The sequence below is a fragment of the Nymphaea colorata genome, chromosome 1 (assembly GCF_008831285.2).
Source record: "Nymphaea colorata isolate Beijing-Zhang1983 chromosome 1, ASM883128v2, whole genome shotgun sequence".
Taxonomy (NCBI): Eukaryota; Viridiplantae; Streptophyta; class Magnoliopsida; order Nymphaeales; family Nymphaeaceae; genus Nymphaea; species Nymphaea colorata.
The window spans coordinates 978,897-995,450 of record NC_045138.2 but is presented as its reverse complement, the minus strand read 5'-3'; the positions used below and the strand labels follow the sequence as shown (position 1 = coordinate 995,450).

At 39.1% G+C, this 16,554-nt stretch overlaps 1 protein-coding gene across 1 annotated transcript; it reads left to right on the top strand.

The window, feature by feature from the left end:
• Positions 1–10,014: 10,014 nt before the first annotated feature.
• On the top strand, positions 10,015–15,849 carry LOC116256424 (endoglucanase 25-like). Its single transcript, XM_031632792.2, has 6 exons — positions 10,015–10,943; positions 12,156–12,463; positions 12,673–13,131; positions 13,868–14,003; positions 14,100–14,272; positions 15,060–15,849. The coding sequence occupies exons 1-6, from the start codon at positions 10,568–10,570 to the stop codon at positions 15,462–15,464; spliced, it is 1,857 nt and encodes a 618-aa protein (XP_031488652.1). The 5' UTR covers positions 10,015–10,567; the 3' UTR covers positions 15,465–15,849.
• The last annotated feature ends 705 nt before the right edge of the window (positions 15,850–16,554 follow it).

Genomic DNA, 16,554 nt, shown 5'->3' with positions numbered 1-16,554 from the left:
AGTCCAACTCAACTCTAAAACAAGCGAGAAAATCTTAGTTGAAGGGTACATATAAGTCTAACTAAACTCTAAAACAAGCCAGAAAATCTTAGATGCATAAAGATATAGTTGAAGGGTACATATAAGTCTAACTAAACTCCAAAACAAGCCAGAAATCCTTAGATGCATAAAGATATTGTTTTAGAGGTTTTATACCAAAAAAACAGTTTTCCTCTTGTATAATGAAAAGAAAAAAAAAATAAACATTTGACTCTTTTACTTAAAAGTAGAAAGAGGATTCTCACGTGAACTACTTTGGAACCTTAGTGAAAAGCGATAAATTAGGCGAGTCGAGCTAACTCGAGCTCCACTCGAACTCGTTCGATAAACTTGACTCGAACTCGATTCATTTATTAAACGAGTCGAGTTTGAATTAAGAAATGAACTCGACAACGTAAACGAATCGAGCTAGAGTTAAGTGGGCTCGGCTCGGTTAAACTCAATTAAGTTCAAGAAAGAAAATATGCCTTATAAAATTATCAAAAAAAGTAGGTTGTTTAAATGGGTATACACGGAGAGGTTCCATGTTCAAGTCTATATGATGTCTCTTCTTCTAAAAAATAATTTTTTAATAACTTTTTCTCAAGCCAATCTTCCATTCGAGCTGAATCGAGCGGAGTTCGAGTTTTAAGAACTCAAGTTCAGTTGAGCTTGAGCTAATGAAATAGTCTGCTAGTTCAGTACACGTCGTTCTTTTAATTGTGAAAAGAGATGTCCCGATGACATGGTCCCCAACTGAGATGAACCAAAAGAATTGGAAGATTATGTTGAAAAGGGGAACTAAGGATAAATAGAATATAAAAAGCATAAAAACATTAATGTATGAAAAAAGGAATTAAATTATTAAGACTAGATGGGTATTCATATTTGCTATTCAAAGAAAGAGGTGAATTGAAATGGAAGCGCAATACGAAAGAAATCTATGTAAACATTAAATACTATTGGTTTAAATAAGTTACTTCTATAAGGTGAGCAAAAGATTTTGTTTGCTAGACTATATCGAGATGGCAAATAGAAACTTCAGAAGTAAATAATAAAAGTTTCTCCATTAGTGATCCTAACCTGAATTACTAATAACAGAGTTATTATAAATTTGCTAATTTATTACTTTGTAATAATGCCACATGTGCCTCGTATTCATTTTAATGACCATAAAAACATAAATAGAGGTATTTAAAAAAACTAAGTAGTAACAAATCGGAACTAAGTGGAAAAGTTGAAGCCACATTGTTAATGTCTAACATTTCAGGTAAGGAGAGAGTTCAACAACTCACGGCTTGGAAAGCTTACATGCAGGGGCAGAGGCAGAAATTTTTCATGAAAGGAACCGAATTAAAGTTTCTAAATTTTAACACCGGCCGAAATATTTATTTTCCCAAAATTTTTATATAGGACAAGCAAAATTTTATAAAATTTAAATGTAATTTAAAAAAAATTGAGGTGGAGCGAGGACCCATGCCACCCCTGCTTACATGGGTAATGGGCTACCTTCCGCTCAACAGGACATCCCCCCACCTTTTGAAGAGCAGGAGAATAATACACATGGAAATCGAAACGAGGACTTAAAATTTGTGTGTAATCCTTCTCGTCACTCCTTCCTAACCAGTTATGTTATGCTCCTGAGTTCTTGGACCTCAAATGAACAAAGAAAAAGAAAAGGAAGAGAGCGCCAAATTCCTGGGCTTAGATTGGCTACAACAGTGGAATATTTTACTCTATTTTAATTCTTATATGAAATAGTAAGTGACCATTCGAACTATAATGCATATGTGAGGTTCAACATCTACTAATTAAAGTAAAGTCGAAGTCATATGGTACGAGTAATTAATTGATGTTAATTTGTAGCTAATTGATCAGTTGCTTTAATGACATTGGACAAACTTTAACGAGATTAATCAGTTATTTGCAAAATTGAAAAAATAAAATAATTTATCTAGTAAATTTATTACAGTTCATCAATATTTGTCCTTTTTGTTTGTAGCATTCAGTTAGGTTGAATAATCATTAAATAATTTATTACAGAATGTTTTTTGTTTTTGTTGTTTCTTTTATAATAAATCAACTTGTTCTCGCCACGGTTAATTTGTACAATTACGCATCGAGCGATTTACTTTCACACTTTTACTTTAAAGTAATATTTGAGGTTACCTTATAAAAATACTTAATATTAACGTTTAACATAATTAAATTAATTAATCTTTTACTTTAATATCATGTCGAGATAGTAATACTTTAACACATGCCTTCCCACATTAATTACTTGTTAGAACTAATTGTATATGATCTTCACGTTTCATTTTTCTCTCTCAAGAGGTTAAACTACTGATTGAATCATTAAAGGTAAAATTTACTTGCGACGTAAGCCAAATCGGAAGACATTTTGCATTGACTATTGGGATTGACAATGAGATACATTGATCCGTGTGGGCAATTGCCCATACAGGCGGGCATGGCCCCGTCGGGTCGGTGAGCCTAGCCAGGGCCCGGCCCATTTAAAATTAAAAAATATTTGTTTAATTATAAAATATTTTTAAATATAAAAAATATGTATTAATAATAAATATTATTAAAAAATTAAAAAAATAAATTTTTAATTTAAATGGGCTTAACTGGCTGGGCCGGCCTATCGAGCCCGGGCCAGGTTTTTCCGGACGCCCAGGCCCAGCCCGACGCCCAAGCCTACCTGCATTCATCCTTGAGAGCAACGGAGTTTGGGAGAAAATTGTAGTTAGTCTCAGACTCTCATTGTCACCATGGACATGCTACCAAAGAACAAAACGATTTACTAACGCACGTCGACTTTTAACAACGTCCGAAGACAAATGTCAGTGAATGTGAATTTTCACCAACGTCCAGGGGCAGACGTTGGTGAAAAGATGCGTGACTACACTACATCGTTAAAGTCTGCATTTCCATCGACGTCCAATTGCAGACGTCGATAAAAGTACCGAAAAAAGCGAGTTCAGAGCAGATCATCTTAGTGTTGGATCTGGGCATGCATAGATATCGATCATACATTTGTTCTGGTGTATGAACTATGCCACCAACTATTTTTTATTTTTTACCTATTGATCGTCAAATGGTTGATATTCACTGGCGCTACTTTCTTATTTTCTCAATGTTTATTGGTCAACCAGTGTTAGTAGGCTTCTCTTACAATGCCGCGCCAGAAATTCTAGGCAGATGGGATGGGAGCATATATATATATATATATATATATATATATATATATATATATATATATATATATATATATATATATATATATATAGGCAAATGCTCACAACAGCCCACATATATGTCCTTAGTTTGATATAGATTGCGTAACTCTTTCTTACAAACTGAGGACTCTCTTGAGAAGGAACTGGTACTTGCCAAGAGACTTTCACTATAAGATATGGTGTGATAGGTGTTGCGTTTTTTCATATACTGATTCTCTCTTTTTCTCTCCCTCTTCCATCTCCCTTGACAAGGAAAAGTTACTTGTCATGATATGATATATGGTATAGTGGTTGGTGAACTTTCTCATATTTGACATTTTCTCTCTCTTGACAAGTTACTTGTCACAAGGACACTTCACTATGAAATATTGTATGTTGGTTGTCATGTTTTCTCATATTTGGTACTCTCTCTCTCTCTCTCTCTCTCTTTCTCTCATTCATTCTACTTTATACTTCATTTTAGGTTTGTTCTTGTGTCTAAGGAACTTCTTGTCTGCGTTCTTATTTTATCGACTCTCTTTTTCTCTCTCTCTCTCTTTACCAATTTTATCGTCTCTCTCTCTCTCTACCAATTTTATCGTCTCTCTCTCTCTCTCTCTCTCTCTACCAATTTTACTTCAACTACTCCACAAAAGGTTGATACTCATGAGTCATAAACCTTCCACTACAACTCAGGATCACCTCCCATTTGGAAGATGACATGAAAAGCATTGGGAAGAATATACACAACATGTCCCCACCTACTGGGAGCATTAACGTCGGGAGGTCTTCTTGTTGGGTTCAGGCTGGCACAGGCCGTCTAGAGCTGGGCTCATGGCCTGATCAGACCCATTCATGAACTCAAATAGAAAATGGGCAGGATCTGGGTCAGGTTCTTTTCGGATGAGCTTTCACAGCCTGCTTGGACTGGGCTTGTTTATGTTCAGATCGCACGAAGTGGGTCCGACCGGACCAGGCCCTGTGCGGAAAGAGCTCTCTTTCATACCCGGCTGGGTCAGCTCAAGTCATTACCTGGAGCAGACCAGGATGGCTCTAGCTAATTTTTTGACTCTTATCTGGGCCAGCACGTTCATTACTCAGAGCACATACAGTGGCCGCCCCATCTGGACTTGGGTTGGTATCAACTATACGGGCAACGCTAAAAGTTTTTTTATAAGGGGGGTTGAATTAATTTTTTAAAATTTACACATAAATTAAAAAAAAAATTGAGGTGGAGCCAGAACCCATGCGGCCTCCCTTGGCTCTGCCCCTGGTCAACTGTGTCTTGGTCCTTGGCCATTCCCCCTGATATTCAGCTTACCCTTATTCAGAAAGATGCAGTGGGGCAAAATCCCCTGGTATCGAACTCTTGACGTCATTCAACTTGAAGGTCATGGGTCTGATCAACTTGAACGGAACCATGTCAGATTTGCTTTACCAAGCAAAGTTTAACTGGATTCATCTCAATCGGACTTGGTTTCAGACTTGGATTTCAATATGACTTTTTTATCCAAAACCGAAGAGACTAGTGTCAGATATAAATTTCACGTCTATTGAGATTCCAAGTCGAAACCCACATTTATCTTGGACGCAGATCACGGTACAAACCTCTCCTCGATTTGAACGGTAATGGTCTGAGTCTGTTATACTAAATCCAAAAATTCAGATCCAATGTAGGGATTTGAAGGGGCTCAGTAACATACTATAACTGTTCTATGAACTTGTCCCATTCATTGGATAGTAACAATTTGTAACTGCTGCCAAACTGACCCGGAGGGTCCAGATTAGGGTTGGATCCAGCGTTCACTTAATTTGGATTTTTATGTACTTAGATTCAGGTTCATACGATTTTTTCTTTTAAATCCAGATTCCTATCTGGATAACATAAGATCTGACATCTAAATGTATTAAACTCTGTTAAAACTTTATCAGTTCCCAGTCATATATCAAAACTCGGGTTCAGATTCCATTATGTAAGTTTATACTAAATTCCAGTCCAATTAGTAGTCAGATCTGGATTTCTTTATCTGATCCCACTAAATAGATCTCAAATAAGATCAATAATTAGAGTCATTCGATCCATTAACATCCCTATGTTTTCCGGTCAAATGGATCATGCCTGATCCAAGCCCCTTACGTTTCCATATGTCTCGGCAATCAAGCCGATCGCATAAAATATCAAATCATTGATAGAGCATTAAAATACATAAAATCCATAGCATTAAAATACATAAAATCCATGTGCATAATCGTGGTCTAATTGCCATAATAGAAAACTGTGCTTAGAGAAACAAAGCAAGGTGGGCCAGTATGGCACACTGTCGGCAAGTAAATTGGCACATGGAAAAAAAAAAAAATAAAGCGCGGTTTCCGAACACATCGACGACACTTTTTTTTTTGTTTTTTTTTAAAAAGGGTGAGTGGTTCATTCCACCCTTCAAAGAGAGGCCACTAGCCCTCCCTTGTACTCGCTTCTTTGGATTACAAAACATGCTTTGTGACCTTTTACGGTTCAGATGTAATGCGTACTGAAACGTGACAGTAATCACTCAAATATTCAAATATGAATCCGTAGATGAGGTGGACCGAGGTGGACCACTTTGCTGCCCACTACATGTTAAGAGATTGATTCTTGTTTTTTGAATGAGCTTCATGTTTTAAAAACGCAAACACGTAGGGCTGGGAGGCCTCTGCATGAGACGCCGAGCTCAACCTGTCGCTTCCCCTCACTGTTAGGGTTTAGGGTTGTGAGGGTCGGGGCAGGAGAGAATATCAACTAGAATCAAACTGATGCCTCAAAATTTTCATAGCAAGATTGAATGCAAAACAGGTAATACTGCACTCTCATTTTGCTAAAAAAAACTAAAGAAATGCTTGACATGCAAATGATTCAAACTCGGGCGAATTGAATTACATCTAATTGGATTCAGATTCAATCTCGGACTTGGACTCAAATTTTTACTCCAGATCCATCTAGCATAAGATAATTTACATGCAAGTTAAGACTCAATTGCAAAACTTCATATTGAATTCAAATCCCAAAAATAATCTGATTATCATTAATATTTTGCTAACTTACGAGGACGAATGCAAAACATTCACGCATGGGCCTACTTTTGTTATTCCTCCAATGTTTGAGGTCATTTTTTGTTAAATATTAAAAAAGTAACAAAATCTCTCCTTTCAAGTGCAGTCGTGTGGGCGAAACATCACTTTTTTTTTTGCTGTCGGTGGCACTGAGAGTCGATCTCGAGTGGCGTGTTGAGAATTTAATAGTTTTTATTGGACCCGTGACGTAACAATCGACCCTCGGGGCCTCGTGGACCGCCGACGTTAGCAGCTTCCCTTCTCTAGAATCTTTCTCGAAAGGGCAAGCCTTTAGCATATTTCTGGAAACAGTCCTTATAAATTTTGCAAAGTAAGTCATTCTTCCGAAAACTGCCTAGCAACTCAATATGAACCAAAACTCGACATATTAGGTAGGGCGGTGTATGTCATTTAATTAGCAAGGGTATTTTGGTCATTTTATTTTAGGGGCCATTACTAATAACCTGCTCGCATGGAAATGTAAGTATCAAGGAATTAAAGAGAAATATAGTTCATAAAATATATAAACCAAATAAATAGAAAAACTAAGCAAATCAACTAAAGAACTTTCATCAACTTGGTTGATAGCTTTGTGTAAATAAAAGTTTATTTTTTAAAATTAAAGATCAATAATATTTTAAAAGTAATTGAATATGTGTCACCTTATGAACCATCGATTAAACTGCCCATACAATTACCTCATTTACATACACACATATTCATAAGCATGCACACACACACACACATTATCAATTAACAAAATTTATATATCACATTAGGTTATGCTATATTTATGGCAAGAACACTATGTGTGGCTCTCAATGACAATTAAATTGAGGTCTCTCACTGTCTCACCTACTTGACAGCACATTAAATGGTGGGAAGAGGAAGGTAAGGTCAAGGCTGGGCCCCACCACCGAGCTGCCCTCATGTTTGTCATTTATTGTGTTATGTGGAAGCAGGCAGCTTGCTCTATGGCTACAACTGGGTGCCAGTGGTGGTGTCCCACTATGGATATTTTCGAGATCCAGGTGATCTAGATCCAAATCTGACATTGGCTAGTAGTTAGGGGTGAACAATAAGTAGAGATACTCAAGCTCGATTCGTTAAAGCTCGGATCATGAATGAGTTTGAGTTGAGTCATTTGCTTAACGAGTCGCACTCGAGCTCATGAGTCGACTCGTTCAAATAATCGAGTTGAGTTCGAGCTCAACACGTAACTGCCCAGTCGAGCTCGAACTTTACTCGAGTTTGTCAAACTTTAATCAAGTCGAAATCGAGCTCAACACGTAACGATGAATATTAGATCTATTTAAACGAGTTTGTCGAGCCTTAATCTTGTCGATCTTGAGCTGAACATGTAACGATGAATACAAATTCTATTCAAACGAACTTGTCGAGCCTTAACTGAATCGAGCTCAAGCTCAACACACACACTTCTAACTTTTCCCATCTAAATAAGATTCTCTAATCTAATATGATGGACGATTAAACAAAAACAATGAATATATATACATTAAGACACCCATAAAGAGAATTAAAATAGATTGTATAGATTTGGATAGGTCGTAATTCCCAAGACAAAGCCTTACCTGCTCGGTTTCCAATAGCGGATCTTAATCCAGATCCAATTGAGCTTCCGTTTAATTCGTAGTCTAGAAACGGCTCCGAATCATCTGCAAGTTTGGCAGCATACGAAGATATGATCATCATAAAAACCAGATTCCACGAGACTCTTTCTACGTTGAAAGAGCCCACGGGGTTCAAACTCTTAAAGAACCGGATCCATACCCGATCCAGTGAGGAGCCGAAAGCGACCTCTGACTAAACATGCGTCCATGGACTTTCCATTGCAGAGTGAAAGAGAGGGCCACCGACAGCTGACGCAATAAATGGGTATAAATAAATTTTGAGAAACCGGAAAATCATTAAATAATTAATAAATTAGCGGAAAGCAGACAAGTGCAAATATTTTAAAATCACAAATTAAAAATTGGGAAAACGAACGGTTCTGGACCAAAGGCAGCTGAGCTGGTGCTAGCCTGGCAAGGAAATTACGGTAGTACCCCTGCCGTCTCCCATAATGACGCACGAGCGTCCTATCACGAGAAGAAACGGTAGAAAGTGGAGCTCAGATGCGAAAGTATAACAAAACTGCCATTTAACGTTCATGAACGGAAACTTTTCCCTTTACTGCTGGATATGGGGTGAGAAATGGGTGCTGGATCCAGATAAGAATACGATACTCGGATCAGATATCTATTAGCATATAAAGCAGTGATGCATACTGTCCGGACTCGGGTTGGATTCGCCCATGACTGGACTTGACTTTGTCGAGTTCATTAATCTGATTTTGAGTGGAACTCTAGATTCGGATTTGAAAGGGGTAAGATCTGACCCTGTTGTGCATAATGGGACTGGATCCTCGTTGGATCTTGAACTTGATTGCTGAATCGGTTGTCTAAGCCACATGCTGAGCTTGATAACCGGTCAAAATCTAGACCAATTTTCCTTTAATAAGGGGTTTGATGTGATATGAACGCTTTGTTATAGTAGTTCATTAATTTATCTCTGGTTAGATTTATGAAACATTATATTCCATTGTTTCATGAATTTATTGTAATACTTGAGTTGAATTTATAAAACACTCACAGCAATATTTTTGGCACCAAACAAAGGATCTCACGAGACCCCACGTAATCAAATTGGTTCGACATGGGTCAATGCCAAGGGAGGAGGGAGGTGTGGGCTATGTGTGGGCAGTCGCCCACACAAAACCCAAAAATTTTCTTAATTTTGTACTGTTATTTTTGAGTTTTTTTTTTACTTACATATTGATGATGCCCTTTAGCCAAATTTTCTAGATCTGCCACCTCGTCGTCGATGCAATATGACATTGATCAAGATTGTTTTTCACTATCATCAAATTTAATCTTCATGGCCGCACTGGATCCAAATTAGTTCGATCCAAACCTCAAGTCCTCGCCGGAACCAAACTTGAAAATTCAAGTTTCCGGTAGTGAATCTAGCTGTGAAGCATGGATCCGGTCAGTGAGACACAAAGGCAAAAAGGACAAATTGCGGAATGGCAGAACGGCTATTTTTGGAACCGACTAGGGGCATGCTCGGACAGGAAAGGTTATCTGGAAAACTGATAATTTTCGAAGGGTAGATCTGTCCTTCAATTATTTCCACTAATTTAATCTTAAGAATGAAAGAAACCTCCCGTCTGTCGTCCGAACGGACAGAATCTAGATCCACCAATAAAACAAAATAACTAAAAAAAAAAATCACCTTTCAGGAAAGCCTCTGTTTTAACAAATATTCGTTTAACTGCACATTTACGAAGCGATTTGCGAAAACAGGCACACTTTTATTCTCTTTTGACTAATGACTTTTTGAAGAAATAACGGTCAAAAGGCTCTTGTTTTTGTAAGGTCTGGAAGGATAGGATCTTACGTATTGTTGGTAAAAGTGAAGCACGCTTTTGAGATTATGACAAAATTGGGATACCTCAATGGAAATTTTCTCTTTTTTTTTTCTGCTTATTCTCCATCGTAGTGGTTAGTAGGAGTGTTACAGTCTCTCTCTCAAGAGTGTGGAAGACGAAGCAGTAAAACATTAAGAAAATTAATTAATAATTAAACAATAATAGAGAGAGAGAGAGAGAGAGAGAGGGAGAGAGACTGTTGCTTGGCTTCTACTCATTACTCTGCCTTTTCCATCATCCTTCCTTCCTTTTTAGTCCCACTCCAACTGACCAATTTTCCGGCATTCCCCTGCCGGAAAACCAAGGCGGTCTCGGCATTGCCTCTCCAGGGGAAGCTCACTGCTACCAACCAGAGAATTCGATCTGTTCTTACCGGAAACTTACAGCAGAAGCATAGAATTATTCATATCTTTCTTCCGGGGGAACAGAGGAAAAACCAGGAAAGTCCCACCTTTCTCTTCCTAGAAAACCCACCAAAGATCCACCTTCTCGTTGCCAAATTCCCTACAAAAAACCCACAAACATTCCATTTTTCCTAGCCTGAAGATCATCTTTTCCCCAGTGAAGATCCTCTGAAACCAGATCCTTCTCTTTCAAGTAGCCTTAGTGGACTGCTTCTTAGGAATTCCAGTTTTCTGAGGGAAAGGCTATCAGAATTACGAGATCTTTCTCCTGCATTTTTTTTTTCCTGGAAACCATCTGAAGAATTCAATTTTCCTGGCACATATTTGACCGGAAAGGCAGGTGATAGATGAGCATGTATGGTAGGGACCCTTGGGGTGGCGCCCTGGAGATCAACGCCGATTCAGCGACCGACGATGATCGGAGCCGGAATTTGCAGGATTACGACCGTGGTGCTCTCTCCCGGCAGCTTGATGAGACCCAGCAGAGCTGGCTCCTCGGCCCGACCGAGAAGAAGAAGAAGAAGTATGTGGATCTCGGGTGCATGATCGTCAGTAGGAAGCTGTTCGTTTGGACGGTGGGGACAATCGTTGCCTGCGGTCTGCTAGCCGGACTGATCACCCTCATCGTGAAGACGGTGCCGCACCACCACCGTCCCGCGCCGCCGCCAGATAATTACACTCAGGCGCTCCACAAGGCGCTCATGTTCTTCAATGCTCAGAAATGTAAGCTTTCTGATCGATCGCAGCCTTTTCTGGATATCGGAGATGGCTGATTTGCTTAGTTGGTAGTTTTCCTTCAAATTTCCAAACACAGATTTTCTCGGATGCCATGGATATCTACAATTAAGTTTCTATTTGTCCTCAAATACTTTCAATTGATTCAGTCATTTAATTTTTTTTTTCTTTGTTCTCATTTTTTAAGGGAGTTCCTTTTTTTTTTAGCAGAATTTCTACCCCAATATCCTGAATTTCTTGGTTACCATACATGGGTAATCAGATCTGTCCTTTCATTTTAATCGGCCGTGTTAGCAAAAAAAAAAAAAAAAAAACCAGTCGGTTGTGTTGAGAATTATCTAATAATCTATTTTGATATTCAATTAGGCCCATTGGACTCTTTGTTTCTCTTGCCGTGGATGGGGAGATTTGATACGTTCTAATTTTATCTAAATACTCGAAAGAAGACTATGGGTCCATTAAATTTCTTGCTCGCGATGCATGAATTTGGTTTCTTTTAGTTTCATCTAAATGTTACAAAATTTTGAAACTTAGATTTTTTTTTTCTTTTCTGGAGTTATTGAACCTCTTTTTCGTCATGCCTTGAAATTTGTCTCTTTTTTGCTCATCTAAACTACAAAAGTCGAAGGGGATCCAGTTTCAGATAAACAACTCTGTGAACTTTTTCACATCTTTTCTTGATCATCACTTGGTTCATTTCCCTGATCTTTGCGGGATTCGATTATTTTATTTTCCATTCGTTTGATAAAGTGTCTGGTGTGTTGCCATGGCGAGAAAAGCTGGGAGACTGTCCATCTCAATATGCATCATGTGCGTGAGAGAGATCTGTCATTTGTAATCCATCTGCCGAGTATCATGGGGTCATGCCTTGTCTGTTTCTGCTTGTAGAACCATCTCTCTCTCTCTCTCTCTCTCTCCGTGTGTGCGTGTGTGTGTTCGTGTGTCCAGGTGTGTGTGCAGGCGTGCACATGCATTCGTGCAAGCCTCCAATCTATGCAGATGGTGCAGATGGAAGTTGCCTGCCTAATCCTGCACAGGCAGTCAGTATCGGCAGCCATAACTGCTGTGAGAATGGTATTTAGTCTGAGGACTATTTGTGGAACTGGAATGCTCCATGCCATTTATGGATTGATTGGTTCAATAGTGCATTCCATCCATGCTAACATTTGTGAAATCTGTGTTCCAAACTTTATGATGCAGCGGGGCCACTTCCTAAAGGAAACAATGTGTCATGGAGAGGAAACTCTGGAATGAGGGATGGCTTTTCCGATGATGCTTATCGTAAAAGTCTGGTTGGCGGGTATTATGATGCGGGAGATGCAATCAAGTTCAACTTTCCTCAGTCATATGCCTTGACCCTGTTGAGTTGGAGCGTAATTGAGTACAGTGCGAAGTATGAAGCTGCTGGTGAACTCAATCATATTAAAGAGTTGATCAAGTGGGGAACAGATTATCTTCTCAAGACTTTTAACTCCTCTGCAGATACCATAGATGTGATTGCTGCTCAGGTGAATCCAAACACAGTTTTTTGCTCCACTTCTCCTTTCAATTTTTGGACCTCTTTTTAATGCTTTTCACAATGATCCATCTAATGATTATATGGGCACATGTTTGGGCTAGCATTGGCTATACTCGTTCACACGTTTCTGCCGATTGATTCTTATGATCTGTACATACTGCCATTTTCTGGTGTACTAAAGTTCTGAATATCATCCAGGTTGGTGTTGGAGACACCTCCAAGGGTCCTGAACCAAATGATCATTACTGTTGGATGAGGCCAGAAGACATAAACTACCCGCGCCCCGTATATCAATGTCATAGCTGCTCTGATCTTGCTGCAGAGATGGCGTCCACAATGGCGTCTGCATCAATTGTTTTTAAGGACAATGCAGCATACTCAAAGAAACTTGTTCATGCTGCCACTGCATTGTTCAAGTTCTCTAGAGAACAAAGGGGCAGATACAGTCCTCCTGGCACTGATCCAGCAAACTTTTATAATTCTAGTGGATACTATGATGAGTATGAGTGGGGTGCTGCATGGATGTACTATGCAACTGGGAATATTTCCTACCTGAAACTGGCAACTACCCCTGGCATTGCTAAACATGCTGGAGCATTTTGGGGGGGCCCTGATTATGGTGTATTCAACTGGGATAACAAACTTCCTGGTGCTCAGGTAAAATGAAGACCCTTTTCTCCTTTTTGCACCACTACCATAATCAATATTGTCAGTAGGACGAGCGTAGTCCCTTTGTTGGTTGTGGAGATATGTGATAATATATTATGTATGCTACCATGATCATGACATTCTGCCAGTATGGGATCCCAACACAGCATCATATTGATACCATGTTACGGCAAGGGTTGAGAGAGAAAGAAGAAGATTGTATTACTAAACCCTAATCTTCTATTTAAGAGAAGATTAGGGGCGGCAGCCACTTTACTAAAAGAATCCATAATAAAAAATAAAATAATTAAAGAACTAATATTGCAAGAAACGACTTCATGTCATTGTTCAACACTAGGAATTAGTGTTTCACCTCTTATAAAAAGTTGTGGTAAGTTATGATGCATCAAGTAAGATATTTGTTATTTTCCTTATTTTGATTAAAAATGAAATTGGATTAATCCAAATTTTAAAAGTGTACTCTGAATCTATTTCTTCCAAAAATGGATTTTGCGGGCAGACCCTCAGTGCACATGTGCAACCAGTTTCCTTTTCATCTATAATTGTGCAATGAAAATCTTGATAGTAATTCAAGAATGTTCCTCTATAGGTGGACTTGTTGCAGTCTGTTGTCTTTCCTCTCCTGACAGGTTCTTAGAGTGGAGAGCTTACTATTCTGGAAATAATAAACTACATCTTTGTGGATTTGCTTTAGGATTTCACACTATCCTTTTCCTCTGTGTAGGTTTTGTTAAGCAGGTTGAGATTGTTTCTGAGTCCTGGCTATCCATATGAAGAAATACTGCGGACGTTTCACAACCAGACCAACATAGTTATGTGTTCATTTTTACCAGTTTTCACTAGCTTCAACCGGACTAAGGGTCTGTATTTTCTACCTTCCAGTTAGAACCTTTCTAATCTATTCTCCGTTATTTTTGCCATCTCAGTATTAATGAACAGGATGTTGATTTTTACAGGAGGCTTAATTCAGCTGAACCACGGAAGGCCACAACCTCTCCAACATGTTGTCAATGCAGCCTTCCTTGCTTCTGTTTACAGTGATTATCTTGACGCTGCAGATACACCTGGTTGGTACTGTGGGCCTAATTTCTTTACCACCGATGTTCTCCGGGATTTTGCAAGAACTCAGGTACTAAAGTGTTTCTTTCTTATTATGCCCAAAACATGTGATTTTGAGTTTCAATACATAAGTGTGCAAATCACACGTGAACAATTCTTTCTCTCACACAGAGACACACACACAAAGAACAGGATATCATAGACAAATGATATCAATATTGATGCTTAAATGCAGACAGGAGCTCCCAAGGTGTGACTGTCATGGTCCATTGACTTATAATTCATGGTTCCATCAATTTAGGTTTGGCTCCAAAATGCGTATCTTCATAAAGTACAGAGTTTAACTTCCAAAAACATGATGGGTTCATGGCGATAATGCCAATGAGAGTAGATATGCACCTTCAATTTAATGTTCCCAATTCATGCTGGATGGTGCACAGTTTATAGTGATTGCATCCTATGGCTCAATTTCAGTTGAAATGTTGAAACCAGTTCCTGTTAACATTACTAAAACCTTGGTATGAACATCTCATGACAAAAATCCGGTCGATCATCAGCTTAGCTTCAACCGAGTCTGATTGGTTGAATTCCAGCAGTTCACTGTCCAATTCTAGCATCTGGTTGTGTCTCATGAATGAGACTGTTTGGCTTGTGACAAGAGTAATTATTTCAAGTAACCTTTGCTAATAATAATCTATCTGCTTAGACCTTACTACATCTTAAGCTCACAAGATATGGGTCTTGTCTGAATCTCTATATATTCCTCCATAAACAGCTACAGTTGAATTCTTAGCAAATGTTCTAGCTTGTAACTGAAAAGTCATTTAGGTACTTATTAAAATTTCTGGCTTCCACAGATCGATTACGTTCTTGGCAAGAACCCCAGGAAGATGAGCTATCTTGTTGGCTATGGTGATCATTACCCTAAACACGTCCATCATCGTGCTGCATCAATACCCAAGGATAGTACCCGGTACACCTGTAAAGGTGGAAGGAGATGGCTTGACAGTCCAAAACCGGACCCTCACACGCTTGTTGGTGCCATGGTTGGTGGACCCGACAAGAACGATGGGTTCCATGATGTTCGCTCCAACTACAACTATACAGAGCCTACTATAGCGGGCAATGCTGGGCTGGTTGCTGCATTGATCTCTCTGTCAAAGCACGAGAATGCAAATGGGATTGACAAGAACACAATATTCTCTGCTGTTCCTCCCATAACACCAATGACACCACCACCTCCTGCAGCATGGAAGCCATGAGAAAAGTGCAGGAGACAAGACTTGATGCTTATCGAGCATTCGATCCTTAATATTTTTAGTCTCTTTGCAACCCTTGTGGGTTTGGATGGTTGGCTTAGAACCCACATCCATTTTGTGGAAGCTCAAAGAGGTGGCTGGTGAATATTGCTTATGGGATACCTTTTTTGTACGTATTATTCTCTTTTTTGCTGCTTACTCTTCTGCTGATGTATTAATGTTATGTGGGTAGATAGGATTCTTTTGGAATTGAAGAAACTACATGGCTATGATGAGCATGAAAGCCTGTACTCTGTGTGTGCGTGTGTGCAGACTGCAGAAGGGATATCCCTTCTGAAATAAGAAAATTGTAAGGCTATAGTGAAATACTGAAAACAAACTTCTGCTCTGTGTGTGTATGTATTTTTATACTCATGTCATGTCATGCATGTGCCTGCAAGCACTTACTCATCTGTCTGCATGTGAGTATATGCGCCTGCTTGCGCCCACATAGGATGTTTGTGAGACATGGAAAGCCACTGACCCAGAATCATGGTCTGCAAAGGGACTTTGTGGAGAGGTGCCTTGGCCCTCAAATGAGAAGGGCTCAGGCACACTAGCTGGTCTCCAGCTTATACGTCAATAACGGAATTTTTTCTACTTGTTATCCTATTTCTGGCTGGGATTTTCTGAGAAGATTAAAACTTATGTGCTTATTGAAACAAATAAGCCTAGCTAACAACTGTCAAATAAGTGCCAAATATTAGAGTCCACTCTCATCATAGCAAAAATCTACTTTCCATAGTCTTGAATTCTGGGTGAGCAAGAGGATTAATCTCACTCTCACTGCCCAAATGAGAGTTGAAGCTCCTTCCCCTTGACCCCAGGTTGTAGATATCAGGTGGCGAGATCTCCACATACTTCAACTTGCACATAGGGTATAGGGTACAAGTTGTATGTAGAGCTCCCTGCATTTATGGTACAAGAATATAGTCCCCACAAATTCAAACCAGAGACATGCTGTTAAATGCGCCCCAAGTTCGCCCATTTGAGCAATGGCCCTTGGGGCCTTTTGAATTCACTGAAAATGCTTGGCAATCCTTGGTAGAGCTTA